Source organism: Pomacea canaliculata, linkage group LG12 (genome assembly GCF_003073045.1).
Source record: "Pomacea canaliculata isolate SZHN2017 linkage group LG12, ASM307304v1, whole genome shotgun sequence".
NCBI classification, from domain to species: domain Eukaryota; kingdom Metazoa; phylum Mollusca; class Gastropoda; order Architaenioglossa; family Ampullariidae; genus Pomacea; species Pomacea canaliculata.
Window position 1 is genome coordinate 3,835,091 of NC_037601.1, and position 25,303 is coordinate 3,860,393.

At 37.5% G+C, this 25,303-nt stretch overlaps 2 protein-coding genes across 14 annotated transcripts in view; both read left to right on the forward strand.

The window, feature by feature from the left end:
• On the forward strand, window positions 1–25,247 carry LOC112576832 (CD109 antigen-like). 13 transcript variants are annotated; one of them, XM_025259608.1, is made up of 28 exons: window positions 1–17; window positions 249–372; window positions 4,513–4,642; window positions 4,869–5,032; window positions 5,747–5,923; window positions 6,404–6,474; window positions 7,099–7,144; window positions 7,463–7,536; window positions 7,869–7,914; window positions 8,083–8,167; window positions 9,161–9,248; window positions 9,665–9,880; window positions 10,519–10,704; window positions 11,303–11,398; window positions 12,482–12,562; window positions 14,001–14,195; window positions 14,368–14,547; window positions 14,728–14,883; window positions 16,171–16,252; window positions 17,206–17,353; window positions 19,913–20,030; window positions 20,529–20,642; window positions 20,990–21,058; window positions 21,466–21,600; window positions 21,722–21,875; window positions 22,207–22,383; window positions 23,467–23,547; window positions 25,111–25,247. In XM_025259608.1, exons 3-28 carry the CDS (start codon window positions 4,578–4,580, stop codon window positions 25,113–25,115), a joined length of 3,009 nt encoding a protein of 1,002 aa, XP_025115393.1. In that variant the 5' UTR covers window positions 1–17; window positions 249–372; window positions 4,513–4,577; the 3' UTR covers window positions 25,116–25,247. The 13 variants fall into 13 exon arrangements, with proteins under 13 accessions (XP_025115393.1, XP_025115394.1, XP_025115397.1 ...); XM_025259604.1 differs by lacking the exons at window positions 1–17; window positions 249–372 and adding exons at window positions 2,792–2,860; window positions 3,378–3,644; XM_025259610.1 differs by lacking the exons at window positions 1–17; window positions 249–372 and adding exons at window positions 2,804–2,860; window positions 3,475–3,644.
• LOC112576836 (CD109 antigen-like) overlaps window positions 25,135–25,303 on the forward strand; it is a 5,889-nt gene continuing 5,720 nt past the window's right edge. Inside the window, exon 1 of the mRNA XM_025259620.1 lies at window positions 25,135–25,270. Coding sequence (XP_025115405.1) covers window positions 25,265–25,270 — 6 coding nt within the window. The 5' untranslated portion in view covers window positions 25,135–25,264. The remainder of the gene's footprint in view (window positions 25,271–25,303) is intronic.

Below are 25,303 nucleotides of genomic sequence, written 5' to 3' on the forward strand. Positions count from 1 at the left end.
ACGGGGCACAAAGAAAGGTATCTGTCTGAAAATTAGCGGACAAAGAACTTTTATTACTATTTCTTCGTGAATAGCATGTTGTACAATCATAATCAGCCATTGTCTAAAAACATTAACTGCTATGTCTTCACTGCCTTCAAGAGTACAGTAGCAAGTAATGTTAGATGTCAGTCTATCTTTGTGTCTGAACTGTTTGCTTGTCCTCGCAACAAAGTGTACCTGTCCCTTCTGTCACCTTACCTGTGCAGCTGTCAGTACTCGTTGTGCTGTGAGTCCGTATCAGTGCAGGCGTCACTGTGTATCAACGCTGCCGATATGAGATTCCTTTGACTTCTCTATGAAGAAACAATATTTTATGTAGGTATGAACAAGGTAATAACTTTTCTTTTTGAAATTTGTTCTCACGTTTTTGCATATAATTGTAATTTGTGTTGGAAATTAGTACGGGATGACAATAGTGTATTAGTCTGCTTTCTGAAGTAAAGATCATCTTAAGAAAATAATGTTAGTAGAGATTGATGTTACTAATGCACTTAAAGAGTTTTGCTTTCTTTTACACATAACACTTACTTACATTAGCCAGATATATGTATAATTAAAAACGGTTTCTCTGATATTTAACCTATATGTGTCAAAAACCTTTAAATAAAGTGTAAAAATAAACTTAGAATAACAGTGTCTTTTTGATTATCTTTCTGTGTACTGCGACTTTGTATCCAACTTTCTTTCTGTGTTCTGCAACTTTGTGACTTAGCTGCTTATAATTATTTGTAACTAACTGGTCACCCGGTATAGCGGCTTTCTCCATAGACCTTAACACTTACAACGCGATATGTTTTATGTTTGTTTTGGATGTACCATGTGTTTGTATTATGTATCACGGGCAGAATTTAAAGTTTGAAATAAATATAATGGTAAAGGCTGCAAAGAAAGCGTTTCGCCTGGCTTTCGCATATGCTCCTGTACTTGATTTCACGCGAAGGATATCCGGCAAGGAAGCCGCATGCTATTATCGGGTCTGGTGGCCCATTTGCGCATGCAAGCATGTCGCAATTCAACCTGACTTCTAGTGACGATCATGTAACAATTTGTCATCGAAATGACAGGTATGTTTTTAAATGTTATTATGACTATGACTAATATGTGTATTTCGCCGTTAAGACTGAGTAAAAGACCACTTCGTATGCGAAGGGGACTGCCATTGTATCTTTAACGGACAATTAAGGTTACATATCATGCAAGCACATCATGCACCACAACCACGGTTCTGTATCATATTACCATGGACATATATCTCCGTGGTAAATTAAGATATTACCAAGGGTAAATTACCCTTCTCTTGCATATCCATCGACTCAGCTACAGATTTGATGGGGTCAATGACGCTAGCTTTTCGAGACAATGCTCACTCCGAAACGGATCATCAGCTTCGATGTTGTCACGATCATCCAGGAACAAGAGATAGAGACTCTGAATAATAATAATTAATGCAAAATTTGTAAAGCGCATAATCACACTCTAAGGAGCATGCTCTTAGTGCTTAAGACAAGAACGAAACATGGACAGCATACGAGGGACAGGAAATCAAATAGCATATGAGCTATAAAAGAATAACAACTGTACTAAACAAACAATAAAATCAAATACAAAAACACAAAGAAGAATCAAACACCTAAGAATAAGAGCTGAAAATAAAATGATATTGCAAAAAGAAGGGTGTGAACGATCGAGGACTATAGCTAAGGTGACCAGACGTTTCGGGGGCGAAAGCGGGACACGTGACGATGATGGTGTCGTCACCGTCAAAAAACGCCGAAAATAGTGATTTTTAAAGACAACCGGGACATTTGATGGACTTAGAAAGCCAGAAAGCGGGACATTGGGCGTCCCGCCGATATTCAGGCGGGACAAGCCGTCAAAAGCGGGACTTCACCGCCAAAAAAGAAAAAAAAAATAGAGCAGATACCTTACTATTGTACTTGCATTATATGTAGTATTATGGGATATTTGAGGGTGTTAGGAAACAACTTCTGAATGTTCACGGACATATATATATACGTTATACACTCGTGATATAAATGCAATCGTCCATAAAAAAGATTGAGAACTGCTGCGCGTGGCCTAATCTTCTTTTTTTTTCGTACTTGTTTGACCCTTTTATTATGTTGAAGGTACTAACATGCGATTCGAGTGCACTGCGAGTTTCGCGAGAGCTCGCGGTCATGGCCGCGGGCCGTAGGTTGTCTAAAAGGCTGCTGATGTTGATCCCTTTACAGTGGCGTAGGATCCGTGCAACTAGGGGGTCAAAGGGGAGGAGACAGCTGCCCCCTCAAAAAGAACAAAAAATAATGAGGCAAGAATGCTTGAAGTTTGCCTCCCTTAAAAGCCGAGCATCTTTCAATTCCCACGCCAATCGAGGAAAGCACAAATAAAAGGTCTTCTTGAAAATATTGGGTTTTTTTTTGTTTTATTTATTCAATAATTAACTGTGAAAGTGAATGCAGCTAAGATTTTCTGTTTCTACACGTGAGCTGCAGGCTCTGTGCGCACGTTTTGCACGCGAACCATTTATATTTATTCAAGTTCGTGATGTAACTGCGCTCGATCGCGACGCACGGTCGAGTCTATAAAATTCAGTTCGCAGATCTGACGCGCCCTACAACAGCAAACACATAAATGGAAAATGAAAAGTTCCTGAAAAACCACAAGTGAAAATGGACATACAGCAACAGAAAAAAATTAAGTCTTCCTTCCACATAACACAAAATATAGTTTTCGACTCTGTTTACAGTTCACGGTCAGTGTAAGGACGATGCTGATTGGTTGAGACTATGGATATTGAGCGCACCGAGGTAAACAGGTAATGACGGATGTAAGCAGCAAACTATAAACAACAACTTGTGCGTTTTACAGTCAACATTTAATTATTTCTGAGGACTGAGCATAAGCAGATCGATACTTTAAGAAACAGATCGGTGGAACTTTGAATATATATCTGTTCTACTTCCCGGGTCGGTTTAATTATGTTTGTAATGTCATTTCAAAATCGAAGCGCAGTTGACGCCGGCTGAAGGAAACGTATATTATACAGTCAGCACAGACGTTTGACAGGCAAGACATACCGGTTCAAGGAGTGGGGGGCATGAAACTGAATACAGGAATTGTCAAAATAGATTTCACTGCTGGAGTATAATATACTTGCACTAATAGCAAGCGTATCGTATTAAGAATATACGGAGTGTATATATATATATAGGGCTGCTATGAATACACACAGATGATCACGATTAATAACGGGTTGTTGTTACAAATTATTGCAATTTTTAACTGTTCTTTCAAAAGTGAGTGTCTGCATGCACAGCTTTGACCTATATCAGTGCCGCTATAACATTTCAAAGCCTGCCTTGAGGACGTGTACTTTTTGTTACACCAAACATGAACTTATATCCCCGTCCATGCACCAACGGCAAGGAGAAGGGGACAATCAGCGGCAGATCAAGAATTTGATTGGTTGGCTTGTGTTACGAGAACCTTTTCATTCCCTACACGCCTTAAGAAGGGGTTGGTGTTTGGCTCAGCTGTGGAGCATGACACAAACGTCACTCAACCAGAAAAGCCAGTTTTTTTTAACCCCCCCTGTGCAGGTAGGAAACGAACTTATTTTTAGCTAGGTAGGAAAGCTTAAGTAAACAATTTTTTTACCCTCACCTTTTGCTGAAAGAAGCGTTGTCCTGTATAAGGATGATTGAAATTGTTTTCATTACCACCAATGCAAAATGAAGATCTAGAAATTGTGTGTTTATTAAATTGCTTTTAAACAATGGATCTGTGAAAGACAGAAGTGATGGTAGATTTTACTTTGGACTGGTTCAGAATAGGTACTAAACCAAGATGATTCCCTTCTTGTAATGTTTTCCGGTACATAACACTGTTCTGGAGGCTATTCACATTTTGGTATAATTACACTCACAGAATTTAATTTCTTTGCCAAAGTAGTATCAATGGGATTAAGACATCTTTCATTCTGAGCAAACTGACAGACAATTACATAATACAGTTACTCCATGATTAATCAAGTTTTTTTTGTCTTCCCACATACTTTCTGGACTTGTTGAAAAAGGTCTCAGAGCAAAAGACCAAAAAGATTTCTAAAGAGATCGATTGTTCTCAGCAAGCTTTCTAGAACAAGTGTAGGCCACCTGAAATTTGTTAAATAATCTCTGAATATGTATGCTGGTCTAACAATACTACTTTTGTTACTTTTGTTGCTCTTCTGGTATTACTAATACTTTATTGTCCATTAAAACATATACAACTGTTGCAGTGGAAATTTTCCTTTTGCAACAGTAGTGTGGAAAAAGAACTTGAGGGTAATTACATGGGAAAGATAATTATGCATGAAAGGGATAATCATACATGGGAACAGAAAAATCAGGACATATTGTTTAAGAATTTATTAATTTTTGCATATGACCAAAAGAAAGTAAATGGGATTAATTTTCTGCTTTGCAGGTTTGCTGTTCATCAGTAGCTCAAACTTGAATGCATTGTTTGAAAGATACATATCTTGAGTGGGGATGAAGCTGGCACACATTTGTTTAGCTGTCTTAGCAGCACTCTGTGCTAGTCCAGACTGCTATGCGTAAGTCATAATATTTGAAATATAACATCCAAATGTAACCCACTTGGCTGATAAAAAAAAAACTGTTTAGTAACATTGAAATTATCTTATAATAAATTTAATGTCTTTTTTTCACAGATGAATGTATATACATAGACATACAAACCATCTGTGAGCACACAGACTGGTTAGTGTGAAGACTCTTTCTCACTTGTATTGGCAGCTGAAGGCTTTATTACATTTTCAGATTTTATGTGGCTTTGGCACCAGCCTTTTTTCGAGATGGATGGCCATACCATGTCCAGCTTTATACTGGCCATTCTACTGGTACAGTGACTGTGGAGGGAAGAATTTATGAAACCAGGAATGTCAGAAATGTTGTTGCTTCAGGATCGATACAGATTCCACAAAGTAAGCTGGTTATAGAGGGATACATGTATATTTACACACATTCTGTCTGCTGTGAGTGTACATTCATCAATATGTTTGTGTGTGGGGTAGGTGTGAGAAAGAGGTTTAATGTCCATAAATGTTTATCCACATCAAGACATTAAACATGTGTGCACACAGGCACACGCGCGTTTGTTGTGATGGTAGTAATATCTCCAATAGTGTTTCTCATTTTGATCATGTCATTGCTGATCCCTTTCATACACAATGCACAATGTGTTCAAGATTTGCGGCAACTGTGGGAAGTTTGCTGCACCACACAGATATTAAATTGGCATACCTTCAATTTCAGATTCAGCATTCCAACCACTTGGCTATCCACACTTCAGGAGCAGCAGCAAAATATTGGAAAACTAAACCATCCTGCCAAATTTTGAAGTTAACATTAGAATAGTACAACCTCATCTGTTTTTTTTTCCAGATCTTGTTCACTTGCAAGTGAAATTAAAAAATCAGTTGTGCTTTTCTTCTAAACATAATGTTAAAGGTACTGTCGATGTAATCTGTAATCATCTACCAAACAAAAGTAGTTATGAAGAAAGATTCCAAAACCTAAACAGGCCTGTAAATTACAAGAAGCAAAATTAGAGTTCTGAGTAAGGGAAAGTGACTTCCATCATTTTTTCATATTGGGCAGATTAAAAGTATATTTTCATTTCTGTTTGTATTTTACAGATGGACAGGGCATGCTGACAATGCAAGTTTTTAATGCAGTCTCATCAGACTACATGCTACAGCTTAACGGAAGTGGGGGCCTCACATTCTCAAACAGCACACCTCTCCAGCTTCAAACAATTTCCTATCTTACCTTCATACAGACTGATAAGCCAATGTACAAACCTGGAGACCTAGGTAGGTTAGATTATATTTTAGATGACATTTCTTAACATAAAGTAGGTTTTGGCTTTTGGCTAGCATACAGTGCTTGATGTGTTTAAATTGAACTACGTTCAAATTGTTTGCTCTTGCCAACATTTTTAATGGATTAGATGTTTTTCACAGTGTACAAAATTTCTTTTGATCTTGGCCCTAAATTGTCATTAACTCATCTAGCATGTTTAAGAGGGTGCTCAGCTAAAACAATGTTGAAAAATATTATCTGTTTTAAAAAAAGACATGATGAGCAATGCAGATTGAAGCCTGTTGAATTTGAAGTATATCCATGGACTGAAGAAAAATACTTTGGGTCTAATTCAAAATCTGGCAGGGTATTATTTGAAACCAAGGATGGCAATAATTTGAAATCCTGTGTGTTTGTAAATAATACCCACAAAGGATAAAGGATGCCTTGAAAAGCATTTTGAGGTTTTGTGTTTTTTTTCTTGATTTCAGTTCGCATGCGTGCAGTGACAGTTGACAAAGATTTGATCCCTCAGCCTGTAGCAGTTGCAGTCTCACTTGATGTAAGACAACGTCTTTTTTTAAAATAGTTTTTTCCAACTTCTGCGATAGAAATGTCTGCTGTCTTTCCTGATTTAAAAGTTGTAATATTGTATCTTTTTATTTTTATAATTTTTATGAGTGGCTATAGAAATGCTGACTATTGGTATTTAGTGTAGCTGATATGTTCAGGAAATGAATGGTGAAGGGTATTTAGCACATGGGACAGGTGTCATCACATAAGAATATGACAGGGTTTAGAATATGCCAGCATTTATGGAACTGTAGGTAATAGACCAGCAGCTACTCAAGATAATTGTGTTTCTGGCAATGTTCACTGTGTTGTGTATATGTATGTTTGTCTAATTGTGAGCCCCTTTTGCGTCATATGGCATCACTACCTACTGCTCCTTGTATCTTGTAATGTGCATCAAGCTTGCTTCTGTGTGAGGAGATGTGCTATGTAAATCCCATTGTTATTATTATTTAAAGCAAGTAGCAGTAATTGTGTGTCTTCTCTCACTTCCCTATCCTCTTGCACACACATAGCGCGCGTGCACGCACACACACAGAGATAAATATACAGACATGGTCATGCATACATTTGTGAGATACGGATACTGAAGATATCAGGAAACATTTTTCAGAACCCCATCAAGAACACTGTGTATCGGAACACTTCTTATGGTGCACGTAAGTGACTTATTATTCTATTCATGATCACTCAGTTTATCAAGTGCTGTGCTCAGCTTCAGTTGACTTGGTGTTGCCAAGTACAGAATGAAGCTGTAAAAGTTTAAATCTAGAGCAGATAACAATAATTTTGAAAGGAATCCTGAATTGGTATACTGTAAGCAAACAAATGAGCATTGACTGCACTGTAAAAGTTGAAATCTACATTCACATAGCATTTAGATGGATGCTTTTATAATTGACTTAAAGTGAAGGCCTTACATTTTCATTAGTCTTGTTGGTGTTTGCAGTAATAAATTTGTTACACTGTATTTCCAGTTGTCTTTGAAGGAGCTTTTCAGCTGTTTGAGTTCGCTGAGTTAGGACAGTGGACTGTCACAGTGAAAAATGAGGTAATTTCAGCACCATCAGATTAAAGTATCAGAACTTTTATTTCACAGTAAACTTTTCAGTCTTGTCTGTATCACACTTCCAGCATTTCCGGAAGAGTAGTATGTATGGCTGTAATTGGCACTGTAATAAGCATTCCTGTTATAAGCCAGTAAGTGGTAAGTGGTTTGAAACATTTAAGTTTGAAATTTCTAATGTTACAATCAACAAATTTCCATTGGTTCATTTGCTTCTTTTAATTTATATGTTGATGAAGATGTAATCATAAATGGAAGACAAAAATCAAGAGGTGTCCAGTTTTTCTAGCTTAATAAATAATTAATTTCTTTTTCAGACATATGGAATTGAGGAGAAATTGATGTTTTCTGTGGAGGAGTATGGTAAGAGTTTAGAAAAAAGAATTGCTGTGTAATGTCAGATGAGGGAAGCTTGAATGATGATAACTAGTAATATTAACAAAATATACATCTCTGTGTATCTTTTTCTATTTTTGTGATTGATAATACCTACAACATTTTTTATATATCACAATATTTTTATGTTACTAGTGCTGCCTAAATTTGAGGTAACTGCAGATGTTGTCCCATATGTCTTGAAGAGTGCCTCTGCTGTGGCAGTACATGTTAAAGCAAAGTGAGTAAAATTAATGAAGAATTCTTCTGTTTGAAGCAATAGTAGTTTTGATGCAAGGCAAAAATGGCAAATAAATCACTGGGGGTTAACTGTATAAGGTAAAGGGGTCCATAACTAGTGAGGTGCAATGAATGTTGTCCAGTGTGACTGTGGCAGGGCATATCAAAGGGGGAATCCAGCTCTCTCCTTCCCTTATAAATGTCCACTTTCCTGCAGGTTAGAGCAGGGCAGCACAGACTATGACTTCTTCATATATGTCAAAGTTGACAAAACTAGTGTAGATGATAGCTGTCAAAATGGACATGCTTAAAGGTTGAGCAAGGTAAAAAAAAATTTTAAGAATGGGTAAAACTCTAGGCAGGTTACTTCCTAAATCTGGATTTACTGTCTCCTTTTGTTCATGTGATGCACACCTATAAACATGTCCAGGGACAACAAAAATGCGACATGCATACGGGTACTAATTAACATGCGGTCTAAACTCTTCCATTGACTGAGGTTTCTACAATGTAAACATACCCCTAGACAATCCTCATGTGTATATTGTGGACCTCTTTCTGTACATGGTGATACTTTTAATTATCTTGAGAGGGTATTCATCCAGATTTGGAGAAATGGTATCTTGTACTGAGCTTTACCTAATCATTAGAAAAACATTTTGCACCCTACCAGACCTTTGACAGGAGAGGCCTGAATGTTTTTACAAGTTTAAGTTAATGACAGACCAGCTTCTTGACTGGCAGAACACTAGTAGCTTCTTTTCGCTGTAAGATGTATTTTAAGTGACGAAGCTGCTTCTGTTATCAGTCTTCAAGGTCTCCTTGGTAGTTGTTAGTTCTTTGTTGTTAGGGTAAATCTGTATGTGGTGTGGAATGGACTAGAATTGTGCATAGAATGAATAGATTGTATCTTGGTTTTATTTATTTGGGTCTTTTATTATTAGAAGTGAATAACAGTTGTAAATCTTTAGACATCTTTTTGAATGTGTCAAAGGTACACCTATGGTGAGGGAGTGGTAGGCATTGTGAAGATAATGGTGTCTTCTCCAGGAATTGCACCATCAAAGATGATTACCAGCAATGTAAGTTTTGTTTCTTCATTCCTGATACTTGCATCATGGATAAAATTTGAAAGTATTTGTGTATTTTTGTGTGATATAAATTTACCTTTAATGCTTTTAAATTAGACGCAACCAAATAAGAATAATAATAATAACCATAACAAATTTATGAAACATATTTCCTCATGTAAGATAACACTTTATCCTAGAGAGCAATTGGGAGAGGTGTGCTCATGTGGAGGTGAGCTCAATGTTCTGATAAGATTTTAATATTTTTGGTATATTTGATGATATATAGGACATCAGCAAATACAAACTCTTATAGGTTTGCAGGTGAGAAGCAAAAATAAAAGAATCAAGTTTTGCCACAACCTGTAATAATATTTTTCATAATAAATATTAACAGTGTGGAATTGTATTTTTTCATTTTGGCTCAGATGCAAGATGGAAGTGGCGAGAAAACTATCGAGATTGATGTGCGCCAAGAACTGAATAATGATGTAATCAACTTCGTGGTGGAGGTTACAGATGAGACACAACGCACTTATAATACAACTGCTTCCTGCACTGTTGTGACAGATCCAGTAAAAATTAACTTCGATGAAATTCGTACAGACAAAGTGTTCCGCCCAGGACTACCATTACATGCTGTGGTAAAGATATTTACCTTAGTCATACAGTTTTGCATTGATGTAATTGTTTTGGTTGTGATTTCGACTGTGTTGGCACTATGGTTGCATGAGAGGTCAAAGCCAAGTAGATTAACAATGACAAACCATTGTCTACCAGTGTCATTTAGTTGGAAAACATATTGTAAAGTGTGATTCATCCAGGCCTGCACTATTCACATATTGGCTATATAGGCTGCAATTAACCAAGAAAGATGTGAGATGGAAGAAACTTCATTCAAGGATGACCTTTTCCTTGGATTTTCTCTAAGCTATGTAGCCTGTAAAGCTTTGATACAGATTTTTAAAGCCTAGTACATTTTCTTACTGTGAAGATTCACTGTCATGATTACTGATTTTACTGGATGTAAAGCAATATAAAACATGAAAAGAACATATTCAATTGTGAATGTGAAAAAGTTTCATTTTATAAAACAGTTCATCATTGTGCATTTTTTGATTGCAAATAGTGACTTATAAAGACATCAGATGTATTTTTATTGTTCTGACTCAGTAGTGTCCATCATGTTTCCCATCACTTTCTGTATTATGGGACCTTTGTTGTATGATTCAAAACCATTTTTACTGTTAGGCTGTGGATGTCTTTTCTTGTCCAATTCCAGGTTACATTTACTGATCCTGGTGGAAAGGCTCTAGATGCTCATTTTCTACGTTCAAAAGCAGTTCTGTCCCTGCTTGATGCCAGCATTATAATTGCTACTAAAGAAGTAGTCTTACAGGAAAATCAAATGGAAGTGGAATGGATTGTACACAAGTTTGAGACAACAGCAAATTCCTTAACTCTGAAGGTAAAAGCAGGCATGCATGCATGCAGATGTACAGACAAGTGCAAGGTGTGGTTGGGACCATGTGGGTGGGCATAGCCAAGGTGGTGTGGGTATCTGTGTAAAAGAAAAAGAGAGCACAGGAATTTAGGGGTAGGCAGAGAAAATAGATGACAAAGTATTTCTCTGGATGTGTTTTTGACCAACCATGGTTTGATTGATTTCTATGTTCCCATGAAAATGTTGATCAATGGGTAATACATGCCCATTTTGCAATACATATGTACCATGATCTCATATTTTATTAATTGGCATTAATCTGCTAAAAGCAATTGTTACATAATACAACTGGTGCCCATAATAAATCTGTAACCTTAACTGCTACTATGCCAAATCTTAATCAACTTCATAAGTTTAAAAATATGCCAGTCCCTAGTCCTTGCATAGACAAAGCCTATGAGTTACTGCCTGAAGATTATTACTACAGCTTTATTGTTATGCTGAATGTCCTAAGCATTGTTGAAGCATTGTAGAAAAAATGATTTGGGAATAGATTTTCAGATGAGATAAGGAGCTGAAGTCATGATAGGAATTAAGTGAATCTCTTTTCCCATATGAACAGGCCACATTTGGGGAAACAGCGGCAGAAAAATATATTTCAAGGTACACAACCATTCAGAATTCTTCACTGGATGTGAGGTTGGGCAATGACAATGATGTGAGTATTCAGAAATAGACTGTGAGTAGGGAGATCAGGAGGTAGGAAAGTCATGTACAGTGAAATCTGTGATGTGTAGGCTCAGTGACTATAGTGAACACCTATCGCTAAAAGCAAATCAAAAGGGTGTTAAAGCATATTAATCCTTGTTGCCTGAAGCTTCAAGCGTGACCATACAGCACATCAACTTTCACAATCTCTTTTTTTTTCCAAACTCTTTTGAAACCACAATCCAAGACTTCCAATGTTGTCCAAAAACCCATTCTTTATTCAACAGCTGTTTAGTGTTTGCTGCACGTAACTGGTTTAACAAACAGCAGTGCACTTTTTGCAATGTTCTTGGATTAATATAACCGGATGACCTACCATACGGCTCACACTCGTGTTCATTCTGTAAATAATGCTTGAATGCGCATAACTGTAGGTTGTTGGAACATCTTTATTATGGTGACTGCTTGCTGGCTGCCTGAAGGATTTAGCTTAAGACAGAATGTAGCTCCGAACTCAGACTTAGTCAACCAGGCTTCTGGTTGGCTATGACTTGTCGCATCCTTCTCTCAGGCTGCTCTGTCTCTCTTCGTTTCTTCCTCGACATCTCGTCTTCCCTTTTATATAATAAGGGATAATGTGTCATGGGAACCCTCAACTGTCCTTTTATTAGATTTTGTGACCGTTTATTGTCAGTTTCCTGTTGGCCTCAACATCCTATTAGTTTTAAAAGAAGCATGGGTGTGTAGATTTTATACACTTTCAGCTAAAGAATGCTAGATGCCAGGGATTTTTTTATAATCAGGGCTGAAATAGCCATGGTAGAACAACTTTGTTATATAATTTCTCTACCTTGACTGCACTGAGTAAAAACATTATTTTTAGGTGAAGGAGACATATATTGCTTGTTCTTATGTACCTTGTCTGCTTAGTTTTCAAATCGCTTGGTACCTGTGGTCATAGCCTGATTTTTTTAAGTTAAATGTACAGCAATGTGCATAATACTAGTTCACCTAAGAAGCATTACAAATTAGAAAACGGTCTTCTTATTTTATTGTTAAATGTGTGCTTATTTATAAATACTTGTGCACTCAGCAGGCTCTGAAAATTGGACAGCAGGCCTCATTCAGCGTAGAAACATCTGGCTCTACTCGCTTCTCATCAGTTAACTATTTGGTAAGAAATACTAGAATTAGAAGGTTCACACATGGGATTAGTCATTTACAGAGCATTTTTTTTTTTTTTTACAGGTTGATGGCATATCATGAACTGTACCAAAAACATGAAAAGGGTTTTGATATGTCAGAACCAGATATATATAAACTAGTAATAATATATAGATGTATGTAGAAAGGTCGTCCTATACACAGTTCAGTTATTACCAGAGTTTAATTCCCGTTCCCAAATTATTTAATACAATAAAGCAGATCTAAGAAGAAGGGAAGGAAAGGCTTAGCAAGCTGAAGATCATCTACAGCAGTTAAACACCTCAACACCTTTCTTTCGCAGGCAGCTAAGCACTTCGACTTGAGATTTGATTTTTCAGACAACACTTCATTTACAACACTTGCTAGGGACCAGCTGGCAAGCAGTGGACAGAGGATAAACAGCTACAAAAGAGAGCAATTAAACTTATAGATGGCAGCAAAATTACGGAATCTGAAACGAACAACAAAAAACACCATTTCACAGATAATACTGAGATGCTGTCTACAACAAGTTTCACAGCGGAGAGCCCTCAGTGTGCACCTGCAACACAGATCCAATAACAGTGGCCTACTGGCTGCACGGACCAAAGAGCAGAAACATAGTCTGCTGACACAGCTGGTGAAGGATAAAGATCTTCAAATCTCTGCAGTGTCTCCTGCACAGGCAGATTTCTCCAAGGTCTGGAGTTTCAGTCTGAATATTTGAAGAGGTCGCGGTCCTCTAATCTTTTGGTCTTTGGGTGAGGTGATCAAGAACACACTTAGGGCAGATACCTCTGTCCCACTTTGTCTTCCCAATTTGTTGGGTTCAAGTGGCATTTATGACAGGTGAGAAAAATGGGGAAGCAGATTGCATATGTACAGGTATTGAGCCAGTTGATGTGACTGCCTCCATCCTGGGCCTCGGTGCTCTAACAACTGTTGTCACTTCCATGTTTATTAAGCAGCAAGACAAAAGTGAATGAATTCGTAAGAAAGCAGCAATAAGCAGATTGAAAACTTTACTACCCAATCATCAGACTCCACATACCCTGTGCAGGTGGAGACATTGGGACTTTATATAATGTATGCTTAACTAAAAATTAACTTTTAAATTAGAAATTAGTTTCGTATGCAATTTTTGAGGGTTGGATAGAAGAAACTGATGAAGTTGTTTATTAATCAGTATACTTGTATTTGGGAGATGCCAGCTAAATGGGCTTTGTGTTGCAAGAATTTCTTTTCTTGGGGCAATAGAGATGCTTTGTTGCAGTGAAGGCACAAGAAAAAAAAAGGGGAAATGGGTGTCTATCATTGTCATATTTGAAGGATCCTCGAGGAAAACCTGTCTTCCCTTAGAAAAAGTTACCAGGCATTACACTGCATAAGCCTGTAGTCAACTTGAATTTTATTAGTTGATTTGTTAGATTGTTAGCAGAGGCAACATTCAGAATGCTGGAAGCGTGGCACCCAATACACCCATCAACCTCAGAGTGTCCACTGATATGTGCCCTAATGGAAAATTGATTGTTTACGGCGTTACCGAACCTTCTTCAGGCATGATACCGGAGGTTATTGCTGATTCTGTGGAACTCAGACTCGAGCAATGCCAAGAGAAATTGGTGAGTATAAAAGAGTTGAGATGCTTGAAAGCAGGCTGCACATGTGGATGGGGCAAACTTGTGCAGTTAGAGGGGTATAGATGTGAATGGTAAATTGATCAAGGTTTCTTATTTTTGGAAAATAACCCAAACATTTATTTTTTTTTATTATCATTAAAAAGTTGTGTCCCAGGTAAAAATACATCTGAGAGAAGCAAGACAGAGAACTGGGACATATGCAAGTGTGGATTTTGCAGTTGAGTGGACGGACAGCAACAAGAGTGAAGTTGTAGGTGAACACAGCATGTACCTGCTTGCTGTAGACAAGAGTGTGACCTTACTGCCAGGTGATAATGACATCAGCCTTACAAAGGTTAGCCTTACAACCATTGTTTTGTAAGTTTTGCCTGGAAGCTGACTCACCATATATTGTTAACTAGAAAAATATCCTGCCTAATCAGTTTTGTAGTCTAAACATGAGTAAAGACATAAAATTTACACATATTGTTGAGCATCATACTGTTTGACAATTTATTGCATGATTGTATGACAGGTTGACGATGGTCTGCAAAAGTTTGATTTGCCTGCTGTAAGCAGTTATAATGGCGGTGGTTTTGACTTCGCTGCCATGAGAAAGAAGCGTTCCTTCATGCCAGGTGGTAAATGGCCAGCATCAAGTGGAGTTTCTACCACCTCAGAGCTTTTTCATGTAGGTTGGACTTTAAAGTGCATGTTCTTAGGGAGGGGGCAATCATCTCATTGATTGATGAGGTGAGTGTTCATATCTTCTGTATAAGCATGATATCCATGTTCTCATTATCCTTCCCACAATGAAGAACACAAACTTGGTTTCAAATGCAGTAACATCAGGCTGTATGTCTTAATTATGTTTAACATCTTATTGCCTTTCGATTCCTCTACCGACCACAACTTCTTACCAACTAAAAATAATGTATCTGTTGAATCATCAGACCTTTGTCCTGTATGGATGCTTATGGATAGTGAGATAACCCCATTTTTAAATTCTACTTTCAGAAGTGTTGGATGGCTTATTTAAAATTTTCCTTTCACCCCAAAGCATGCATTCTTAGTTTCTGTCTTCATTATAACCATGTTACCATGTGTATTATGCTCCCCACCCAACTGCCCAACAATTGATCTGTTGAAAATTTATAATGACAGAGAGCAGAAAGTTTTTACTTGAGATGGATTCACAGGTCAAACGAAACCTGAGAGATCAGAAAGTTACCATTATCTTGATCAAAACTGGTGCATCAAAATCACCACCATGGTTGGAAAGCTAAACTATATGCCTATGCATAATAAGTGCCAAAGTTAAAAAAAAAGAATTTGTTGCAACACTTTTATTACAACACTAGGCGTGGGCATAGACTTCCCCTTTTTATGTTAGCACACCATTATTTTATTTCTGTTCCAAAACAATAAATAAAAAAAAATTCAGGTGTTCATTTTTTAGGTCACTTATTGTTTTATTTGTGTTTTTAGAAAGATTTTGTTGAGCTTTAGCACATCATCTGGTCGAACTGCTTTTAATTGCAGTGGAGGAAACTTTTAGACCATGCTGACACCACAGACCTGGAATCTTTCTGAAGTATTGCAACAGCTCAAAATTTGCATTTGTCTATTGGTAATTTTAAAAGTGCCCCAGTTAGTGCATTTCACTAATGTGGACACAAATATGGAGTTGATGCAATGCACAGCAGTCAAACATGATGCATGTTTTTGCCATTGTTGGACCAATAAAAAGAAACTCAACATTAAGTTCAAGTGATTTGTTTTGTATAATGCTCAAGCAATTTATGATTGATGCATAGATCATGAACTTCATGACTTAGAAACTTCTTTATCTAGGTTCTTGGTCTGGTATACCTGTCAGACATGCTGGTCAAAGAGGCAGAACTCTATGGATGCCTTGTATGTACAGGTAAATGTAAAGAAATCGTGAATTTCATTATTTAAAATCCTTTTTTTCTAGGGTATTGGTCTGATGTACCTGTCAGACATGCTGATCAAAGAGGCAGAACGCTATGGATGCTTTGACTGTATTATGTTTAAAGGTAAAAATTTAGAATCAAGAAGAAACTAACAGTTTAGTAAGTCTCATCTGTGAATTGCAATGCATACTAGATCTAAGACATCACACAGTTACAGACTCATTTGATTTGATTTCCAAAGAACTAAGTGCAAAATCTTATGAGGTGTAAAGGTGTAGAAAAGTGGTTCTCAAAGTATTGTGGACTGTGGACCACTTTACTGAAGTAAAAAGTACGGCGGACCACCAAGGCCTAAAATCACTCTCTACTATGAATTTCAAATTTAAATTGCTCCATTGGTTTCATTACAATTCAAAACTAATTGTACTTTTCTGACAGAAGTATAGTAATAAGTTTACATAAAATTACATAGTTCGCAAAAAGTACATGTAAAAATTAAAAATAAGGAAGTGCACTGCGTTACTAAGGGTAATGGATAACGTGGTTAAACGACGATAAGTGAGCATTTTATGCAGATGAGCAGTTGGGCATCAATAAAATGAAAATTCACGTGAAATAAATATTGGATTAATTAGTGTCTCTAGCAATTTCAAACATCACTTTGCTGACTTATGATGACTGTCAGCTGCAGATCACCCAATTTATGTGGTGGTTTACAAGTGGTGTAGAATGTAAGAATTGTTTTTAAGTCTTCTAACTCCTCGCTGGCTAGATCATATTGTGGCACAACCCACATATAGATTATCTGCTTTTTTTCCGATTTTGCATATTTTTGTTCAAGTTTTCTCTTATTTAGTAGATGTTTATCAATAACTTTTATATTATAGCATAGATCACCGGAAGTCATATCGATAAGGTTGCTGATATATTAATATAATTAATATAATTGTAGGAGGGTTGTAATTTATAGCATGTTTCACAAATTAGACATTCCTTGTTGCATACTAATAAGATATTTTAACCTGTGAATTACTTGTCACCATTAACAAGTATCATGTCACTTTGCTTCTGTACAGGACCAGTTTTTACCATGGCAATGCCAGAAAGGGAGCAAGATAGTGTACCAGCAGTGGAAGAAGATGCAAGTATTCAGTACCAAGCTGCTCCCACACAAGTCCGTAAAGAATTTCCTGACACCTGGATCTGGAATTCTGGTCAGACTGAGTATGTTTGCTTATAGAATTGATCTTTGTACAGGCTATGATGTTGTACTAGTTGATATGGGTATCAGTAATGGACAAAATAATGTGAGCTTAAAGAATGTTGTGTGAAATCAAGAGTGAGATATTGGGCATGTCATAGTGTGAACAGCCCAGCATAGGTCATAGTTATGAAGCAAGAGTAAGTCATTTTCCCAGAACAAAATTGGGAACTCAAGGAAAAGCATCCTGCTTCCAAAGTTATAAAGCGGTGTCTAGACCCTGTGGACACTACTTCATGTTTGTTTATCCCAGGGAATCTTTTCTGTTGCTTAAATCAAATCCATCACTTCAAGAGTAAAACAGCATCTGCAGGGTCTGAATATCTTTTTTATATTTTATAATCCCCAGGTAGGATAGTAAACAGGGAAGAGTGGAGTGAGCAGGTATGTTGCAGAATAAACAGCAGTGAATATGAGTGGATGTTACTCAGTTTAATCAGTGTGTACATTTTGTTTTCTCCTAAAAGGCATTGTTTTTATAAAAGCAAAAAAATCACATTGACACAATGGAAAAAAGAATGTGTCTGAAGAATGAAGACATAAATCTTACAGGTACTCCAAGCTGATGTTTAAGTCAACAATATGCAAAAGTTACACAGATAAACGGATTGCTTTATCCTGATTTTCTTGATACCAAGCTGTTTTCTATGACTGCAATAGTTCCTAAGTTATGAATTTTTGTTAATAGTTTAACTTCTAGATATTTTTATGCTCAAAACTGAAAATGAATAAAACAAACGTTTTGAAAGGTCGATTCACCAACAATTCATCAAGGACACTCACCACGAGGGCAACTTGCCGCAGCTCGCTACAGTTTAGTTTCTTACTATTTTCTCATATCAATTGCTTAGTCAGCTTAGTTTATAATATTGTTAGGGCTCACTTCTGTGATGGTGTACATCTTGCAGTGTTCTTGTTTGTGCTGCTTTTGTATATTTTCCTGGACTCTAGGTGCAACAGGCTAACAAGATGGTGCACCTCCATTATGTGGTACAGTTGTGAGTACCTTCTCACACTTTTCCCGTCGTCGGCTACCCTCCACCTTGACATTTCCAACTTTCCAATTGATATGTTATCTCGAGACTCAACCGTCCATCTGAAGAAGATGTGAAAGAGAGGAAGGAGAGGAGGAGTTCAGCGCCGGCTGAGAAAATTCGATCTTAATGACATGTCAGATGCCTGTAGGAGTTCTAAAAAACATGTATCCTTGCTTTCATTGAGACTTGGCTGATGATGATGTCAGCGGTTTGGCCATCCCATTCACATGGACAGATGTCCTACTTTCACCAACAAATCCACTACTGGAGGCATGTATTTTTATAGAAATGAACGGTACTGCAACACCGTGGTGGTCAGGAAAATGACTGCACCACTGATCTTGAACTACTGTCCATTTCCCTCCAACCATACTACCTCCCCTGGGAATTTCCTTTGCTGTTTTACATACCCACATGCCAACGCAAAGACCACTGCTCACCTGATTGCCGATGTGATACACAAACTAGATGCCATTTGCCCGGATGCTCCCAAGTATATCCTTGGATACTCAAAAGCTATGAGCAATATGTATCCTGCTCCTCACAGAGGAATTCTATTCTCGACCTTTGTTACGGCACTGTCTGTGGTGCTTACAAAGCTCTACGGTTACCATCTCTTGGAGCGTCGTACCACAACAGTATTCTCCTGGCGCTGATGCATGAGACTGTCGTCGATTTACACGGATGGTGAAGACAGTTAAGTGCTGGACAGAAGACAGTATCTACCCGCCTACAGGGGTGTTTCGACTGCACAGACTGGCAGGTCTTTTATAATTCCAGTGACAGTCTAGATGACTTGGCTGATGTTGTGTCTTCGTACGTCACTTTCTGTTTTGACAGTCACACCCTCCAAGGTCATCTTTCCTAATAATAAATCCCTGGTAACAAAGGAAATAAAATCTGTATCAAACAATAAGAAGCGTATGTTTTATACTGGAACTGCACACGACAGAAAATTAGCAAACAGGGAGGTGCGTGATGCCATTAGGAAGGCAAAGAAAAGATAGAAAGATAAAGTTGAGTTGCAGTTCACCAGTGGTGACCTCAGGGCAGCTTGGTATGATAGTAAGAACATGTCCTCTGTCAATCGCAAGGAAAACGCTCTTAAAAAACTAGTGGCGCTTGCAGGCATTGATGAGTGTCGTCTTCCCAACGTGCTTCCTTTTATGCCCGCTTTGTGAAAATTGACTTCTCTCACATGGTTTCCACACTAAAACTGATCTCTGATCACTGAGCATGGGTTAGTGATTGCCCATTTCTCTGTCAAAGATCTCTTGAGGCAAGTAAATGTTAACAAGGCTCCAGGTCTAGAGGGGATCTGTGGATTCACCTTTAAAGACTTAGTATTGATGCTAAAAGCAGCAGGAAAAGTGTTTAGTGTGCTGTAAAGGGAAGGAATTTTCTCTACATCACAGTTACAGCAGTCTGGTCAGTTTTGAATACCTGTACCTTGTGGTGAGTTTCTAATACAGATTTTGTTTGCAGCATAAATGGGAAGTACACACTTCAGGACAAGCTTCCAGACTCCATTACATCCTGGGTCATAAGTGCTTTTGCCATCAAACAAAACTCTTCATTTGCTGTCATCACTCAGCCTTCAGAAGTAAGTTTGACATATTAAGTCAAAATCAAAATTAAGTATATAGTTATAGCGCCTTTGAGGGAGAGAGCTGAGATGAACTAGACTTTATTGTTTAGGCCAATAGGCCAACAGCCTCATCACAAGAGGCAATTGGAAAAAAAAAAGTCTACAAACAGCCAGAGAAGTTGTTAATAGCTGAATAAGAGAGAGATGTCAGGAAGTTTTGTTTGCTGTTTCAAGAGTATCACCAGAAGTCATCACTGCAATTTTGAAACCTAAGGTTATGGAGCAGATTCAGAATTTTTTATAATTTTTTTTAAATTTTTGAAGTTTCAATGATTGGCTTGAACTGGGCTGAAAATTTACTGTAAGTGAAGAGTGTGCAGAAGGTCTGAGTGCGTGTCATAAGCTAAAGGGCTAAAGGATCTATTATGATGGTGACTGCAGGTCTTGAAGAGGATAAGTATGGTATTAACAATGTAAGTTTGGGAATTAAATTGTTTTTCTTTCTTTTTGCAGCTGCAAGCATTTAATCCCTTTTTTGTGTCATTGAAACTTCCTTACTCCATAAGACGGACAGAAAAGTTTGAGCTGAGAGCGACAGTCTTTAACTACCAAGAGCTATCGTTGAATGTAGGTTCCTCCTTGTACCTGTCTGGATAGTTAAGGACTACACAAACAGCGCTAATTACTAGCTATTGATATTTAAAAATCTCTGTAAAAGCATTAAATTAATGTCAAAACCATGGCCAACTTGACAATATAAAACTTCTGTGAAAAATGATCCTAGATAGAATAATGGCATTAGGTGAAAATATCACCCTTCTAAAAACTTGTGGACAGAAGAATGTGATGCGGACTTTGATATGTAAGTAAGCATTGTGGACTTTGTGGAAAATGTTGGCTAAATTTTAGGCTGCTTGATGCAGATATGTTTAAAGACATTATCCATTGTGAAAGCAAGAATGTGTACTTTGCAGGTTGTTGTAACATTAAATGAGTCTCCTGGAAATTTCACAATTCAAGGAGACAACATAAAGACTGTTACAGTAAGCAGACATTGTGTATTTCCTAAAGTTAGTTTCATCTAGACATTAAAATGTGGCTAAAGAATTATGTTTTAAGACTGAACAAGACCTGGAGCATTATGGTCTTCCTTTCTTGTTTATTTATTTCATTGCATCTATAGAGTAAGAAAGTCTTGATTTTATTACCTTTATATGAAAAAGTCTTCTCAATCTGTATTTGTGGGCCTAGTATCAGTGTAATATGAAAGCATTTTCTAAAGATCTGAAAGAACTCAACTCTCCATGTGGATATTGATCTTGATAAATGTTTTGGCGACTAATGTCTGTTTTGTGTTCAGTAATCTTGATACCTAAATTTAGTTTGTGCTACATGAGCGGACAACATTTAAGTTTGACTAGCAGGCTAATATCATATACACCATTTGCAGGTCAAGAAAGGACTACCTGCAAGTGTGGTGTTCATGATAATTGCAGAAAGAATTGGAACTATTACTTTTTCTGTGAAAGCCAAGAGTGAATCACCAGTGCTCATTGATCAGCTGGAAGAGAAGCTGATTGTCAAGGTCAGTTTGTGCTTCAGACTTTTTTAGCTAGAGATTCATGGCTTCAGGCTTTTATGTGAGATTCACCATTTGATGGATAAGTTGGTTTTGTGTGAAATTTATGATTTTTTTTTTTTAACAGCCAGAGGGCTTGGAGAGGGCCCGTGCCAGCACTGCCCCTATCTTTCTCAATGCAAGCCAGCCAGTGGTGAATAAAGAGTTTACATTTGACTATTCCCCATGGCTTCTGAGCAATATTGTTGATGGTTCACGCAGAGCTCAAGCTACAGTAACTGGTGAGGCTTTTGTACAAATAAAAATGGTCACAAATGCAAGTTGTCACTAAAATCCTGATGGAATTTAAACTATGTAAAATGCAACAGTCCTTTGCATTTTAAAAATATACTTTGTAGAAACTGGTAAATGGAATTAAACTTTATCCAGCCATGTCTTTTCAATCCCTAAGAAGATGAAAAATGCTTTTTTCTTGAAACATTAGCATGAAGGCTATAATCTGATACTGCCCTATGCTAAAAATAATTCACTACAGACGGATTTTCTGCTCATCAACACAGAAATGCTTTAAACTGTAGAGTACATGTTGGTTGGCGTTTCCTTTGTTTGCAGGTGACATGATGGGCAATGCCATGGAGAACCTAGACAAGCTGATCAGCATCCCCACTGGTTGTGGAGAGCAGAACATGCTGACCACTGTGTCCAACATTTATGGCCTCGAATATGCCCGGGCCATTAACAAAGTGAGGCCGGAGTTCGAGAAGAAGACATTGCAATACATGACGTTAGGTAAGTTTATCACCTGCATACAAGTGTGACTGCATAAAGTGTAAGCTGTGGTCACACATTTAAGGGAATGGATTTCCTAAGATCTCTGAAAAATGTTGGTGCCACACAGCAGACATGGAGAATGTAGACTTGTAATGTCAATAGTTGTTGGCAATTCATCACACAGCAGTGAAGATTCACATTTAGATTCAGTTGGACTTTACAGGCCAGGTAGGGTTAGGGTTAGGGTTAGGTATAGTTCAAGGTATAGTTCAAGAATATTTTCCATGAGATCATAAGTTCTGAATTTATAGATCAGTGTACAAAAGGGATGTTTTTTAAAGACTTTGACTTAATTCCATATCCACATACAGAATATGATTATGTTCTGGTGTCACAGCATGTTGTACACTTACACACCCACATATCACTTATATGACTTGACCCAAATGTGCCAGAAGCCTGGTCACGGATCGCGTCCTTGACAGGACAATTTGAAGGAACCTTGTAAAGTGCTTCAGTAAAAGGCTGGGACTGAGGTTGTTACTGTCAGGCTTTGAAGTACCCGCCAGACAGCAGGCACTAAAACAAATGGCTAGCTGGATGGGAGGAGTTACAGATCACAGTCCTGACTTCATGGATCTGATGCATATGAAGGTGACATCTGGTAGATCACAGCTGACAATCCATGACACATGTCAGCAACACACCACTGTTCCCTGTCTCTTGTGCCACAAGACTGGATACTAAGCTTAGAAGACATTCAGTGACAACCTGACAGATCTGCTGTAAGACCAAACTATTGAGGCCAAACTGAATCACCTCAAGAAGTGAAAGCACTAGCAAAGTGAAGACATGAAAATTGCTGGCAATGACAGTGCCTGAGAATTTGAAAGAATCCACCAGCACAACACTTTTATTCTATTAAGACTTTCTATAATTTTATATAAAGAGCTGTTTCTTTAAAGAAAGTTATGTGTGGCTTATAAAGCGAGAACTTAAGAGTAGCAAAGCTGCAGTCTTAGGGACCATATCACTAGGAAGCCTTGTCCACGATCAAAGTGTTGGCTAACCAAACATTAGATTATCATGCTTTTCTTTCAGGATACAATCGAGAGTTGCAGTATAGAAACACTACAGATGGTTCATTCTCTGCTTTTACATCTGATGTCCAGGGAGCACCTGGTAAGACTTTATAGTGTTGTCTCCCTTTTACCACCACTTAAAAAAAATTACTGTTGGGGAAAAACTGCCAGTGAAAATTAGAATGCATAATATTTTTAACATAAAGTGCCTGCTTTGTATCCCACAATGACAAAACTGTTATGGAGAATATACTATTTACACAATCTACATAGGTCATATAGCATGGAATTGGTAAAGGGAAGATGTGACTCGGATTATTTAAGGATCAATCTTTTTGTGTAATTTTTCTCACTGACCAGTTTTAGGCATTGCAGGAGCTTCTCCATTTTCTCAGTCCAAATGAAACCAACTAGTTTGTATGTCTAATAATAGTATGGGGTTAGTCAAAATTGTATTAACACTAATGGATTATGTATGTATACTTAAGTGTTACCACAATTTTGACTAATGCTGTATTAAAATAATTGTTGTAGTGCACTTCTCATTAGCAGCAAGCTTAATGCACTTTGACATAAACAATTGACTTAACAATATTTTTGTCCCACACACGTATGTACACACACAGCACAGGTTCCCAGTCACTTAATCCCCAGACACTTCATCCCCGACACTTCATCCCCTAGACTTTTCATCCCCAGACACTTCATCCCCAGACACTTAATCCCTAAACTAAATCCTTAACTATAAAAATTATGAAGTCAGCGAAAAATTTAATTGAAATTAAAATTCAAATCATGCTATTAACTTCAACATCATTTGAACATCTACAACATTAGTTAAAGTTCATATAAGCTAGTAAATTTAATGTTCTTCAACAATATGATATGAAAATAGTTCTTGAGTCTCGGGGATGAAGTGTCGGGATGAAGTGTCTGGGGATTAATCTGGGGAGCGGGATGAAGTGTCTGGGGATTAAGTGACTGGACACCCACAGCACACATGTACACACAGAGGTACCTACACAAAAACACACATGCACATAGGAGTGGAAGGTAGTAAGTGCAGCAGTTTTCTTACAGATTTATATAAGAAACTGTGAAAAAGGAGAATCAAAGTATTATTCACATCTTAAATTCTGTTATAAACTGTATAATCATTACCTGTCTATAATAAGCTGTTGACAGCCTGAGAATTTAAAAAATAATTATGTGCTTCCTGGCATCTTGCCTACTTGGTTCTGATACAGTTCATCCCCCCTCCTTTTTTTTAAATACATATTTCCTGAAAATTACACAGAAGCTGTACACCTTCCTGCCATTAGAAATGTTTGCATTTGGGGAAGAACATTCTAAGTTAGTGTGACACTTTCCTATACATTTGTGCACAGGCACAGAATTTGTCTGGTTTTTGTGAGAATGGGGAAATAAACAGTTCTAGACAGGTAATGTCAGCAGTCAAATTCATTTAAAATCAAGTTTTGCACCTTTATGCAGAACTTCAAGAAACATTACAGCTTGCTCAGCCTAATTTAGGCTCATGAGATTGTCACTGTTTCTTATGTTCTTGGAAAAAAATGTGTGTAAATAAATTAGGCTGTTACTTTCCATGCAGATTGATAAATATATCTGGAAATGTGTGGCTTATTATTTTTCTAATTTTCAGGTTAACTGCATTTGTAGTGAAATGTTTTGCACGAGCTATAACTTTGATCAGAGACATAGACATAAGCATCCTGGAGAGTGCTGTCCAGTTTCTGTTCTCACGCCAGACAAAGGAAGGGTCATTCCAGGAACTCGGCCGTGTCATCCATACAGAGATGCAGGTAGACTACCTTTAGAGTGCCACTGTAGCACCT